The 14,220-nt window shown below is 38.2% G+C and overlaps 1 protein-coding gene across 1 annotated transcript; it reads right to left on the reverse strand.

Moving 5' to 3' along the window:
• Positions 1-3,121: 3,121 nt before the first annotated feature.
• LOC118488287 lies at positions 3,122-13,988 on the reverse strand. Its single transcript, XM_035985610.1, has 4 exons — positions 13,616-13,988; positions 13,297-13,495; positions 13,126-13,220; positions 3,122-3,156 (listed from the first exon to the last, which is right to left on the reverse strand). The coding sequence occupies exons 1-4, from the start codon at positions 13,986-13,988 to the stop codon at positions 3,122-3,124; spliced, it is 702 nt and encodes a 233-aa protein (XP_035841503.1).
• Between the last annotated feature and the right edge of the window lie 232 nt (positions 13,989-14,220).

Genomic DNA, 14,220 nt, shown 5'->3' on the forward strand with positions numbered 1-14,220 from the left:
TCGTGATTCGTGTTGTGCTTTATCTCAAACAGGTTGAAAGTATGTCCATAGTACATTTTTAATACACACAAATTACATCAGTAGTTATTTATAAATATGTAAAAAATGCAGAATAAGTATTAGCGGGTCAACCAACCTGGTCCAACCCATTTCAACCACGGCCACAAACAACCTGTTTCGACCCAAACCCACAGGCTCAACTTATGCATCATAGCCTCAACAGGCTCAGCTTATGCATCATAGACTCAACACTTTGAGTTCAGACAATAAACATCAAACTATAGCTAACTATAGCTGATTGATTTCGATACACCACCTGGTCATTTGCTTATCAAAACATCTGGAAGACTCAGACATGTAATTGAGAGATGAACACAACTACGGGTAAAGCCATGGCTGCAACACACGGTTGCAGAGTGAGAACTATGCAACCTGGATATTGCCCCGCCAAGATGCTACTCGGCTCTTCTATGTACCCTCAAAATACAATCATCAACACAGTCTATTGTGTTATGTAACCTCGCTTTAAAGCATGATGTACAAGAGTAATTTGCCACTAAACTTAAACAACCTTTAAAGCATGATGTACAAGTGTTTTAAGCACAAGAAACACATATGTAACCTCACAGGCTCAGCTTATGCATCATAGCCTCAACACTTTCAGTTCAGACATATTAAGAACACAAGCTCAGCTTTTGCATCACAGCCTCAAACACTTTCAGTTCAGACAGATTACACAAGCTCAGCTTTTGCATCACAGCCTCAAACACTTTCAGTTCAGACAGATTAAGAACACAAGCTCAGCTTATGCATCATAGACTCAACACTTTCAGTGCAGATAGATTAAGAACACAAGCTCAGCTTTTGCATCACATTATAACTCTTTTTAATAAACTTTTTGAATTTAAAGTAACAATTGATTTAAAGTAATGAATCAGGTTAAAACTCTAAACAGCTTTGCACTTGCATCAAATTATAACTCTTTTTAATAAACTTTTTGAATTTAAAGTAATAATTGATTTAGTTTTTTTATGACAAAAAAATTGACCAGTAACCTGTCAGAAAGACTTTCGAAACCTTTTTCAGAAACCTAACTCCTGATTTTAGAGTTGAACAGTTGACAACCTTTTAGAATCCAAAATTTTTTTACTGCTATACTTTTTGAATTTTTTTACTGACGATGACTGTTCAAATACAGCTGTAAAAGCAAACACTGTTTGGATTTGTCAGAAAGGAAGCATGCTTGGAAGTCTATAAATTCAACTAAATTCATCAAAATTCATCACAACTCTACAAGCACTCAACTTAGATACTAAAACCTTCAGTAACATAAGCATGTAAATCAGCTACAAACATACCAGATCTGTAACAAACATAAAGGCTAAAATCATTTTAAGCACATTATCTATCTATCTATATCTATATCTATATCTATATCTATACTCTATACTCTATACTACTTTAATAAGCATATAGGAAGGACAGAAATGGTCATTTGCCACTTTACAACCATTTGAAGCCCATTGTACAACCTTTAAAGCACAAAGGTGTTGAAAAATCCTTCAACAACACTCGGACCAGCTCATATAAACTAACCGGATGCATTTGACCCGTTTTAATCAAATGGATCCAATATATACTTTCTTTCAAAACATCTGGAAGACTCAGACGTGTAACTGAGAGATGAACATAACTACGGGTAAAGCCATGGCTGCAACACACAGTTGCAGAGTGAGAACTATGCAACCTGGATATTGCCCCGCCAAGATGCTACTCGGATCTTCTATGTACCCTCAAAATACAATCATCATCACAGTATATTGTGTTATGTAACCTCGCTTTAAAGCATGATGTACAAGAGTAATTTGCCACTAAACTTAAACAACCTTTAAAGCATGATGTACAAGTGTTTTAAGCACAAGAAACACATATGTAACCTCACAGGCTCAGCTTATGCATCATAGCCTCAACACTTTCAGTTCAGACATATTAAAAACACAAGCTCAGCTTTTGCATCACAGCCTCAAACACTTTCAGTTCAGACAGATTACACAAGCTTAGCTTTTGCATCACAGCCACAAACACTTTCAATTCAGAAAGATTAAGAACACAAGCTCAGCTTTTGCATCACAGCCTCAAACACTTTTAGTTCAGACAGATTAAGAACACAAGCTCAGCTTATGCATCATAGACTCAACACTTTCAGTTCAGACAAATTAAGAACACAAGCTCAGCTTTTGCATCACAGCCTCAAACACTTTCAGTTCAAACAGATTAAGAACACAAAATCCGAAGTACACAACAAGAGTAATTTTCCACTAAACTTAAACAACCTTTAAAGCATGATGTACAAGTGTTTTAAGCACAAGAAACAAATATGTAACCTCACAGGCTCAGCTTATGCATCATAGCCTCAACACTTTCAGTTTAGACATATTAAGAACACAAGCTCAGCTTATGCATCATAGACTCGACACTTTCAGTTCAGACAGATTAAGAACACAAGCTCAGCTTTTGCATCACAGCCTCAAACACTTTCAGTTCAGACAGATTAAGAACACAAAATCTGGAGTACACAACTCCTTTACCACCCACCGGCAACTGTAAAAGCAAAACCGAATCTTATCAGTAACATTAGATCTATAAAAACATAATCAGCTACAAACATACCAGATCTGTAACAAACATAATCAGTAAAATAAGCATGTAAATCAGCTACAAACATACCAGATCTGTAACAAACATAATCAGGTACAAACATAATCAGTAACATAAGCATGTAAATCAGCTACAAACATACCAGATCTGTAACAAACATAATCAGTAACATAAGCATGTAAATCAGCTACAAACATACCAGATCTGTAACAAACATAATCAGTAACATAAGCATGTAAATCAGTTACAAACATACCAGATCTTTAACAAACAAAATCAGCTACAAACAAAATCAGCTACAAACATACCAGATCCGGGCTGCCAATATTCCTCTAAGAACTCAGATCTGCAAGTCGTGTAACCTCAGATCTGTCAATATTCATAAAAAATCCTCAAAAAATGACGGTAGATCTGAGAAATTTCAGCAGAAAAAAGTACCTGGCTCGACGGTGGTTAGGTAGATCTAAGTCGATGGTATCTCCACCGCTCCATCTTCATCTATAACAGAACAAACAAAACAAAGAAAACAAACTCAAAATCAGCTAGAAAAAAAATCAGCTACAAACAAAATCAGCTACAAACATACCAGATCTGGTGTCGGATGTCGGATGTAAAGAGATTCATCACAGAGAAACCCTAGATATTGATCTTGGAGCGCCTGGTTTTGAAACCCTAGAACCGTGTCTGGTGAGAGAGAGAGAGAGAGAGAGAGAGAGAGAGAGAAGAAGAAGATGGGGGCGGATGTGAATGAAATGAATATTAGGGTTTAGATTGAGTGAAAGAAGGTATATATTGGATCCATTTGGGTAAAACGGGTCAAAGAGATCCGGTTAGTTTGTATGAGCTGCTCCACGTGTGTTGAAGGATTTTTCAACACCTTTGTGCTTAAAAGGTTGTACAATGGGCTTCAAATGGTTGTAAAGTGGCAAATGACCATTTCTGTCCTTCCTATATGCTTTATAAAGTAGTATAGATATATAGGGTTAGGTTAACGTACAAATGCCCTTATCCTACATAGCGTACGCGATCATCTCAACCGTCAGATCTTCATCCCACATTGAAATCGCATGTTGATTTTTTGTAACAAATTCGCATGTTGGTTTTTTAACATGCGATTTCTTTAAAATTACCATGAGAAATTGTTACAAAAAACCAACATGCAATTTCATCAAAAATATCACATGCGAAATTGTTACAAAACAACAACATGTGATTTCATCAAAAATTATCACATGCGATTTCATCCTGCTATTTTATAACATGCGAATGCGAATTCACCATCGCATACATAACGTACGTTAAGCCATTTTGTACAATACACTTTCTCTCTCTCTCTCTCTCTCTCTCCATATATATATATATATATATATATATATATATATATATATATATATATATATATATATATATATATATATATATATATATATATATATATATATATAGGTCAGGATTTAGAGAAAACGGGGGAAATGTGAGAACAGTGAGAACGATTATGGATCGTTAGATCAAAACAATCTATGGACTAGATTGGCGCGGTGGCGTTATTGTAAATAACACCAATTCTATTAAGTGGACGCGCTTCATTAAGGGTAAAAGGGTCTTTTATCGCTCAAATTCAAAACGCCAACAAAAATGATAACACGCCAATCAAAACAAATAAAACGCCATTAAATACAAAACGCCAAAAATTAGTGATAAAATGCGTTGGAGATTACAGGAAGAGGAAACAACACAGTAACTGAGATTCAATTATTAACATTTATTAGAAGAAATTCCCTCCTAAATTACGCGCCAAAAACATCATTATATAAACGACGTTAAACATCGCTTCCATAATCACTTCAATCTATCATTCTGCAAAAACATCTTTTACCAAAACATCAAAAATGGCAACCATCGTTTGGTGGAGATACACTCTGGCAATCAGACGATTCGTCCTACATTTTGACAACAGAAGGAGGGTGTATGTTAGGACAATCAAAGCAATTTTTAAGATGGAAGAAGAGGTACACAGGGGTATCCTATCGCTTGGCATTGCTCTGGATAACGAATGTCATGAAACATATAAGCTTATGAAAATATTAACAAGGAAATTTGGACCAATCAAAGTAGATGGAAAATCGGACCCAGTCATGACATCATGGCGTTTTGATGAGGAAACAGACATTGTGACCGTTATATATGACAGCGGAGAGCAGGAAGACTACCTGCTTGAAAACATCAGGAGGACAAAGCAGGGGATTGGGTTCATGGAAGAATTGCACAAGGCCACTTGTTTGTGTTGGTGCAGTTTTTGTGTCCGATGTTGTTCGAATAGATAAGAATGATTTTATGTTGATTATGCAATAGTTAGTGAAACGGTCAAATGAACGTGTATTGACCCGCTCGTTTGAAGTGGTCAAACGAGAGGGTTATGTGTTTGACCGTATGTGTTTGCAAGACAAGGGTTGTGGCTATAAATACAACCACTTGTTCATTTGCAAAGTGAGAGAGTTGGCAGAGAGTGTGAGGAAGCTTTTAGGCTTTGGGGGAGAGATCACCACTTGGTCTCTCCCCGGATGTATACTCCATTGGTATTGTTCGGTTATCTTGTAATCGGGCCGCTTTGTAATGTAATACTACCGAATTAATACAAAGAAGTTGTTTGTTTGTCTCCAATGTCTCCCGTTTTGAACATAATCAATCACTAATCACGGTTTTGGTCCGAAATCACGAACCTACAATTGGTATCAGAGCCATGGTACCCGATTTAGTAAATCTAACCGTTTGCTAAATCACATGTGCTCTAGATCTGTGATTCTTGTGATTTTTGTTCAAGATGTAAAAAATGGTGAAAATAAGAAAAACCCAGATCTGGACCATAATATGCGGGTCTAGATGAAACAGGAGTTGGGTGTTTTATTTTACATGAAGTATTTCAAGTTTTCATCATCAAATATCATGTTTTGAAGGTTTTTCCTCAGAGATCTGGAAAAGAACAGTTGCTGTGTTCTTGATGCTTGGTGGCGGCTGTTAGAGAAGATAGGGTTTCTTCAAAAGTGAACCACGAAGAATCCCTGACGAAGACTCAACTGGCCGACGAAGACTTAAATGTTCGACGAAGGGTTAAGGGTTTGAAGAACAGTTAAGATGTTTGATGAAGGTTAAGGTGTTTGACGAAGGGTTAAGAATTTGACGAACCCTTTGTTAGTTTGACGAAGAGTTAAGGGTTTGACGAACCCTTTGTTTGTTTGACGAAGACTTAACTTGTTTGACTCAACAGCGACGAAGACCATGATGTCGCCGAAGAGTTAATCCACTAGCGAACACTCCACTGAAAGAAGATTGAAGGTTCGGCAATGAAGAATGAAGGTTCATCGGACTAAATATGCTGGACGAAGAGTCAAGCTTCATGAGTCTTCGTTGTAGAATCAAGTCTTCGTGGGTTCTGGTTCTTCGTGTCATCTTCAGTGGATGGTGATTCGGGTCGAAGACAGGTGTTGACGAAGGTGCACCAATGACTGATAATGGTCGAAGAATCTTCAGATCCGATGAATAATCAGGTGATGTCGGCTCTTGTTATTGTAAACACAGGTTAGAGAGAGTGAAATTGAGACGGAATTTGGATTGTGGTGCTGTTATTGTTGAATCTGGGTGGGTTATGGATGAATCGGAATTAGAAAGGGGAATGGATCAAAGGTTATGATGAAGATGGCGGTGATTTACAGTTGATTGGTAATGGCCACACATTTTTTTTTGGGGGGGGGGGGTTGGAGGTGTATATCGTAGAGAGATTGAGAGAGAGACTTGAAAGTGGGTGGAGCATGGATGCTTGTTTATCACAGAGAAATAAAGAATACAAAGGCTGATTCAGTTTGGCAGCTAGGTCTTCTCTGTTTGGGCTCACTTTTAATATTGGCGATGATATTGGCTGCACATTTGTGAATTTCTGTTTGGGCTCACTATTCATTGTTTGGGCCAGCTATCAATGAAACACTTGGGCCTAGGTTATTAGTGGCATTGGATGAAAGACATCATTCGTGGACATTAGATTGGGCCCAGTAGATTGTTCGTTGGTTCTGTGGGTAGGCATGATGAAAATAAATTTGAAAAAACATGGAGTCATGGACCCATTTCTATTCGTGAGTTGCAAAGTGGGGTCGGGTATTCGTGATGTTGATTTGAATCGCGCTTCTAAATATCAAGGTCAAATTCGTACGAGTTCGGGGGCGTGCCAGATCAGTTTGAGGATGATGAAAACAAATGATTTATTTTGAAAAATGTGGGGTAGTCACGGTTACCGATGCAAACATCAAATTTGGTGACTTGACTACTATGGGCCAAAAACCAAAAACGGTATGTTTACTTCCGCACGTCAATGTTTATGTTGTTATCGGTTATTCGTAAATGTTCGAAAGCATTTTGTTTATTGTCATATTCTCGCATTTGGAAACAATTGAATGAACCTAGAATGCCAATACCAGTCCTAACGAGTTCACAAAGTCTTTGGAGGAATACAAGTCAGATCCTACGGGGTGCTAGGGGACTTTCTTTATCAACTAGAATATGCAAAGAAGAAAGCATTGTGTTTATTGTCATATTCTCGCATTTGGTAACGATTGAATGAACCTGGAATGCCAATACCGGTCCTAACGAGTTCACAAAGTCTTTGGAGGGATACAAGTCGGATCCTACGGGGTGCTAGGGGACTTTCTTTTTCAACTAGAATATGCAAAGAAGAAAGCCGTTTTCATGATTTTTCGAAAAACCAAGAACATTTGAAAGATTCTACTCAGTGGAGATAATTTGTTCAGTAAAGATTGATGACAGTTCCACTCAGTGGAGGGAATTGGTGAACATTTGAAGATTCTACTCAGTGGAGAGAATTTGTTCTGTGAAAATTGACGACAATTCCTTTGAAGGGGAGGGAATCTGTTAAGGTTTAGAGATCTTACCAAAGAAATGGGGGGATAAAAATCTTCATATGTTGAATTTCTTCGGTAAATTTCTAAACGCAATCACAAGTGGTAGAGTTTGTGATTTTCTGGTGATACTAAAGGTTCTGCGTGGAATGTTTTGCACAGACACATATTTGAGGATTTTAATTAATTCTCTAGCCAACGTGAAGGGTTTTGCACGGAAACATACAGGTATCTAAAGTCGACAGTAGTTTCAAAGCGCTTTTCACTGAAGACCTGGGGGAATCTTTATGAAAGCTGATAGTTCAAGGTTGAAGACCTGCAGGATTCGGTTTTTGGGTTTGATGCTTCTTTGGGATTTTACAGGGATCTGGGGGTAACTAAATTCATTGAGTTTGCAAACGATGTACTTGGTCAAGCTGACATCCTGAGTACTGATGCTGAAGATCCGTAGTGCTTTACTTGGTCAACTTCACAAAGGCGAGACAATGAGATCTGGATGTAGTTCAACTAAGCGTGCTGTTTGGTTGAGCTTGCAAGGGATATACTCGGTCTAGCTGACTTTCCTGAGTGTTGATGCTGAGGATTAAAGTGCATTACTTGGTCGATTCCACAAAGACGGTTTACAGAAGACAGTTCACCAGAAATCTCTACGAATGTAGTATGCTTGAATGAAATAGAGTTCTTACGGCAGATCAAGACTTGATGCAGTTCTTAAAGAATGGAACCCTTATCAAATTCCGGTTGGAGTATTGGAAGATCGGTCAATTGAGCCTTGTGAGGACATTGCACAACACCCAACATGGATACACGTACTTTGAGGGGGAATACTATACGAGAAGCTTCAAGGGTTTGGTATTGTTATGAAGACTCAAGTCAAGATACTACTTACCTGGATCATTGGTCAAGGGGGAATTTGTTAACACAGAGAAGATAACATCAACAAATACTTGACTGAAGATCGATTGCAGTTGCATTTTCAGCATTCGACAGCAACGGACAAGGGGGAATTTGTTGGTGCAGTTTTTGTGTCCGATGCTGTTCGAATAGATTAGAATTATTTTATGCTGATTATGTAACAGTTAATGAAACGGTCAAACGAACGTGTATTGACCCGCTCGTTTGAAGTGGTCAAACGAGAGGGTTATAAACTTTGACAGTGTGTGTTTGCAATACAAGGGTTGTGGCTATAAATACCACCACTTGTTCATTTGCAAAATGAGAGAGTTGGCAGAGAGTGTGAGGAAGCTTTTAGGCTTTGGGGGAGAGATCACCACTTGGTCTCTCCCCGGATGTATACTCCTTTGGTATTGTTCGGTTATCTTGTAATCGGGCCGCTTTGTAATGTTATACTACCGGATTAATACAAAGAAGTTGTTTGTTTGTCTCCAATCTCTCCCGTTTTGAACATAATCACTCACTAATCACTGTTTCGGTCCGAAATCACGAACCTAGAGTTTGAACACAGACATGGACTTAAAAATGGAGTTGATGCATGACATGTTCAAATGGAGGCTTCAGAATCTTCAACAACAAGGAGCCGATGAAAGTGAAAAGTGAAACTGATGACATAGATGAAAGTCTAGATGAAGACTCCGAGGAAGAAGAAGACGAAAGTGATGGATACTTCTCGGATAAAGTACCTTCTGACGAGGAGTTTTAATTTTTATTTGTTGGTTTTCTTCGGTGTAATCTTTTTTTTTTCTTAAGATAATTAAATGCTATATTTCTCCATTTAATTTCAAACGCCAAAAAAATACCACAAAAAGTTATTGCTTACAAAACGCCAAAAATAATAAAAAAATATTTTTCCTGTTTAATATTTTCTCTGTTATTGTATTTTGTCATCTTGGTCTACATAACGCCATTAAAAAAAACGCCAAACTTAGAAGATGGGATGTCTGTCAACCTAAAACTGATAAAGCTGAACAAAACAGTAAACACACACAGTAACTTGAGAAGACGGTTACTTTATTACTATCATTTATTATAATAAAAATCCCGCCTAAACTACGCGCCAAAAGACTCTTATAAGAGAGAGGTCTCTACACAATGAATTGATCACACCCAGTAAACAAACGCCATGTTTCCTAGAAACCACTCACTTTAAAAGCCAAAAAAATAGTTTTAAAAAAGCCATAGATGGCAAAGGTTTCACTGAATAGATTCTTCTCTGAGGTGGGTATCTCTATAAGCTTTTGCTGAACGAGATGGACAAATATTCAAGAAAAAGAGACTGATGATAGTGATATGTTATCATGTGAGTTTTGTTCTTGATGACTATATGCATGGCATGAAGGGATCAATACCGGTGTAAAATGCTATTTTAGACTCCATTATTATAAATATCGTTCAAGCAGGAGTTGATCTTCAATGACATGTCACCAAACAAGAATGTCACACCAAAAAACAGGATGCCACTAACAAAGTTTCGTCTAAAAAGACGGGCGTTATGTAGGAAAGTTGGCATCTACCTAAGGTATTCAAAAGTTCAAAACGCCAAAACAAAATTCAAGGAGAAGAGGCTGATGACAGTGAAGATTTGGATGAGAAATTAGATTACCATTTTTTATTTTTTTTCATTTTCTATTGTTTTGTTATCTAATTCTCTGTTGTTTGTTATCTAATTCTCTACTAATAGAATACATTATTATATAAAACGCCAAAAACTACAAACACCAAAACACTAATAGTATGAAAACTGTGAGAATGGATGCTGGCAAAGCACCTTGTTAATGTATTAAACGCCAAAAAAATTGACTAAACACCATAAAAAAACATTTGATCTTATTGTAATCTTATGAAAATATTAATGAATCATAATGAATTATTAACAACGCCATGAACGCCAAAAATTGACCAGGGAAATGCTATAACGCCAAAAAAATTATCTGTGTGACACAAAAACAATTAATTCAACGTGATAGATCTAAGAAACAATAAAACACCAAGTAGTTAATGAATATAATTAACGCCAAAATAATCTTAGACGCCAAAAATGAAGCAGCATGTTACGCAAAACTGGGAAATAAAAGAATATTGAAAAGACAAAAAACCCCTCACGCCTTGATCATATCACGTGCCACGTGTTGGGCCAGGATGCGTTCTCACCGTTCTCACACTTTAGGGCGTTTTCTCCTGATCCTGTTTATATATATATCCCGCACCACGACTAGGGTTCCATAACGGCTAGGGTTCCGTAACGGCTGTCGTGGTTCTGCCCGACGTAATCGTTGGAATGCCGTCTCGGGGAGGGTATTACTAATGTTAAAATGGGTTATTATACTAACACGTGTGCATTTGTGTATTTAATAGATAATCACCAGGAAAAACCTAAAGGAAATTCTAAGACAGCAATGTGAGTAATCTCATTTTTGTAAATTGTTTTTACAAAACCTCACTTAATTAATTATATATTAAGCAGTTATTGAGTATTTGTAAGGATACAATTATCGTCGGTATGTTGGGGTTTTGTATACAAAATTTGTTACTGCCTTGCGAGGGGTAACATTTCCACAAGTCGGGTTGACAGTACCATGGGTGGTAATTGATATGACTTGGAAACAAATGTAATTGCGAGACCGCCCTCAATACTGTACAATGGTTTTTATTTAAACTTGATTAAACTGGGATTCACTCACCAGTATTTCCCACTGATAAAATGTGTTAAATGCATTTCAGGTAACAATATGTGACAGCCAAGTAGAAGACAGCTAAACAGCACTCAAGGCTTGGAAAAGTGGCAATAAAGTTACCAGAAATAAAATAGATGTTTTTATTAAATATAATAGGATTTATTCGTATGAAAGTGTGTGTACTTAAAACTTGGTTTCTATCTCATCTGTTTAATATTATGAAAGTGTGGTATTTTACTCTGATAAAATATTTCCTAACTACGGTCCTGATGTAATTTCCGCTGCCAAAATTGATAAAACAACAGATACCACCGAAACTGGCCGCGGCCGCCCGTTCCCGAGTTGTTAGGGGACGGGGGTTGCGACAGATAGGATCTGTTTCGGGAACGTAGAATGTAAGAGAAATTCAAATGTTAGAACTCCAGAACCTACATATATATATATATAAAGTATATCATACATTACGACTTAACGTACTTCACGTTCGACAACGTGCGTGATTTGTTCTATAACATGCGCGATTAACGTTTTCAATATGCGTGATTATTGTGTTTCAACATGCGTGATTTTGGATTTTTAAGTTATAACGTGCGTGATTTTAAAATGAACGTGCGTAATTACCTGTCGTACGTGATGTACGTTAAGCCGTAATGTACGTTAACCTTCCTCTCTCTCTCTCTCTATATATATATATATATATGTATATATATATATATAGGGAGCCGCTAGAATGAAAACCACCCCGAGTTGTAAGAACCGCGAGAACTACACCCCACGGGTGGGCGTTCACCATGATTTTTTTTTACAACTAGATGTGTGTATTATAAACACAGCCGTAAAAAAAAAAATTTAAACGCCGCGGCCGAGGGGGTAGTTTTTTACACCACTAGACTCAAACTACTACTCTAAAGATACTACTCGACTCAATGACTCGAACGACCTACGACTCAATGTACACTATCTCCTCCCGGCACTTTAATTGTCCTCAATTAAGCGTAAGTGCCAAAATATCCCCACACTTGAGGCGAAAGCACATGAGAGTTTGACATTTTAAACCTTGACACAACTTTGGTGGCAACAAAATCTGTTTAGAAGCTAATTTTATTTGCAAAAATCAGTTCAAAAACTTATTTTTTTAGCAAAAATTCATAGTTATACACAAACAAACCCGTAAAGCTCAAACATGTTGTCTAGTTGTCCAAACATACCTCACAAGTGTCAAATAACCTCAAGCAAACCAACCCGAACCATCCGCAGGCCCGATTTGTATGTAAATATACCACTAACATGACAAAAAGCTCAAAAATCCCAACTCTTTGACCGTACACAAACCCTAAACTAAGACATGACTGACCCGACACTAAAACGAAGCAATAAAGCTACCTACTAGCAAGAAATCACAGAAAACATACCTTGGATTCGGATTTAGCAAGAAAAAATGAAGTCTTGAACTTTTAGTGCACGAATTTGTCCAAAGACGTGAAAATGGAGCGCGAATTCGGGTGAAATTGATGGTTAAGTTTGTGGGGAATGTGATTGTGGTGATTTAGGAAGAAGAATGGGGTGATTTGGTGGAGAAATGAGTGATTTATGGTGGTTTTAGTAAAATTCGCGTTTTAGGGTTTAAAATTGGGGAAAAAGGAAGATTGTAGCGACAGGTTCAATAAAAAACGATTTTAAAAGGGTCAACAGGGGGCTCGCATGACGCGTTGGGTCCAGGGTAGGGCCTCGCGTTACGCGGCGGGTTGAATTAGAATTGTTTTTGAACCTTTTACCCTCGCGTGACGCGAAGGGCCTAGGCGTCGCGCGAGGGGTCGATTTTGGCAGAAGGTTTCGTGAAAATTCTTGTTCCATGCCTTAGAAAAATTTTGAAACTTTTCCCAAACCATCCAAAACCCTCAAAAATTGTTTTAAGTGTCCAAGACACTTACATGGGACCTCTTTTCTCATGTCTTCTCCGTTCCGTATCGGTGATGAAACCTGCAAAATTCTCAACGACACAAAACAAACACCGAAAAACGAAAAACTACGAAAAAAAAAACGAAAAAAATAAGAAATTTACAAACGGTACATACTCTACACGCGAAGCTTTTCGCGCTCACTGATCGGTGAAGGTAGGTGGGTCCTCTAGAGGAATTTCTTCCTCTTCGGTAGTATCAATAGGACCTCCCAAGTAATGTTTTAAACGATGACCGTTTACCTTCCACACACCGTTGTCGACTTCGTTGTATAATTCAACCGTGCCATATGGAAACACTTCCTTCACCACATAGGGCCCACTCCATCTCGATTTCAACTTCCCTGCTATTAATTTCAACCGTGAATTGAACAAAAGTACTTTGTCACCTACCTTAAAATCCTTCAAACCTCGCAACCTCCTATCATGCAATGCCTTGGTTTTCTCCTTGATACTCTAAGAACGTTCATAGGCAGCATCCCTTAGAGCTTCCAACTCGTGAATTTGGAAGAATCTCCTTCTTGCGGCTTCGGTAAGGTCAAGGTTTACGGTTTTTGATGCCCACAACGCCCTATGCTGTAACTCTACCGGAAGATGGCAAGCTTTGCCATACACGATCATAAAGGGTGTCGTTCCTAACGGTGTCTTATAGGCGGTACGGAATGCCCACAAAGCGTCGTCGAGCTTTTCCGACCAATCCTTTCTACTTTTTCCTACCGTTTTCTCTAAGATTCTCTTCACCCCTCGGTTAGCATTCTCTACTTGGCCACTAGTTTGCGGGTGGTATGCGGTAGAAAGACGGTGAGTGACACCGTAGCGTGCAAGTGCTTTTTCCATGGCGGAATTGCAAAACTGCGTGCCACGGTCACTTATGATAGGTTTAGGGACTCCGAAACGCGTGAATAGCTTCTTAAGGAATCTCACCACCACTCGGGCATCATTGGTGGGCAAAGCTTGAGCTTTGACCCACTTCGAAACGTAATCAATGGCCACGAGGATGTACCTATTCCCACTAGAGGATGGGAAAGGTCCCATGAAATCAATGCCCCATACATCAAAGATTTCCAAT

This window comes from Helianthus annuus, chromosome 16 (assembly GCF_002127325.2).
Source record: "Helianthus annuus cultivar XRQ/B chromosome 16, HanXRQr2.0-SUNRISE, whole genome shotgun sequence".
Lineage (NCBI taxonomy): Eukaryota > Viridiplantae > Streptophyta > Magnoliopsida > Asterales > Asteraceae > Helianthus > Helianthus annuus.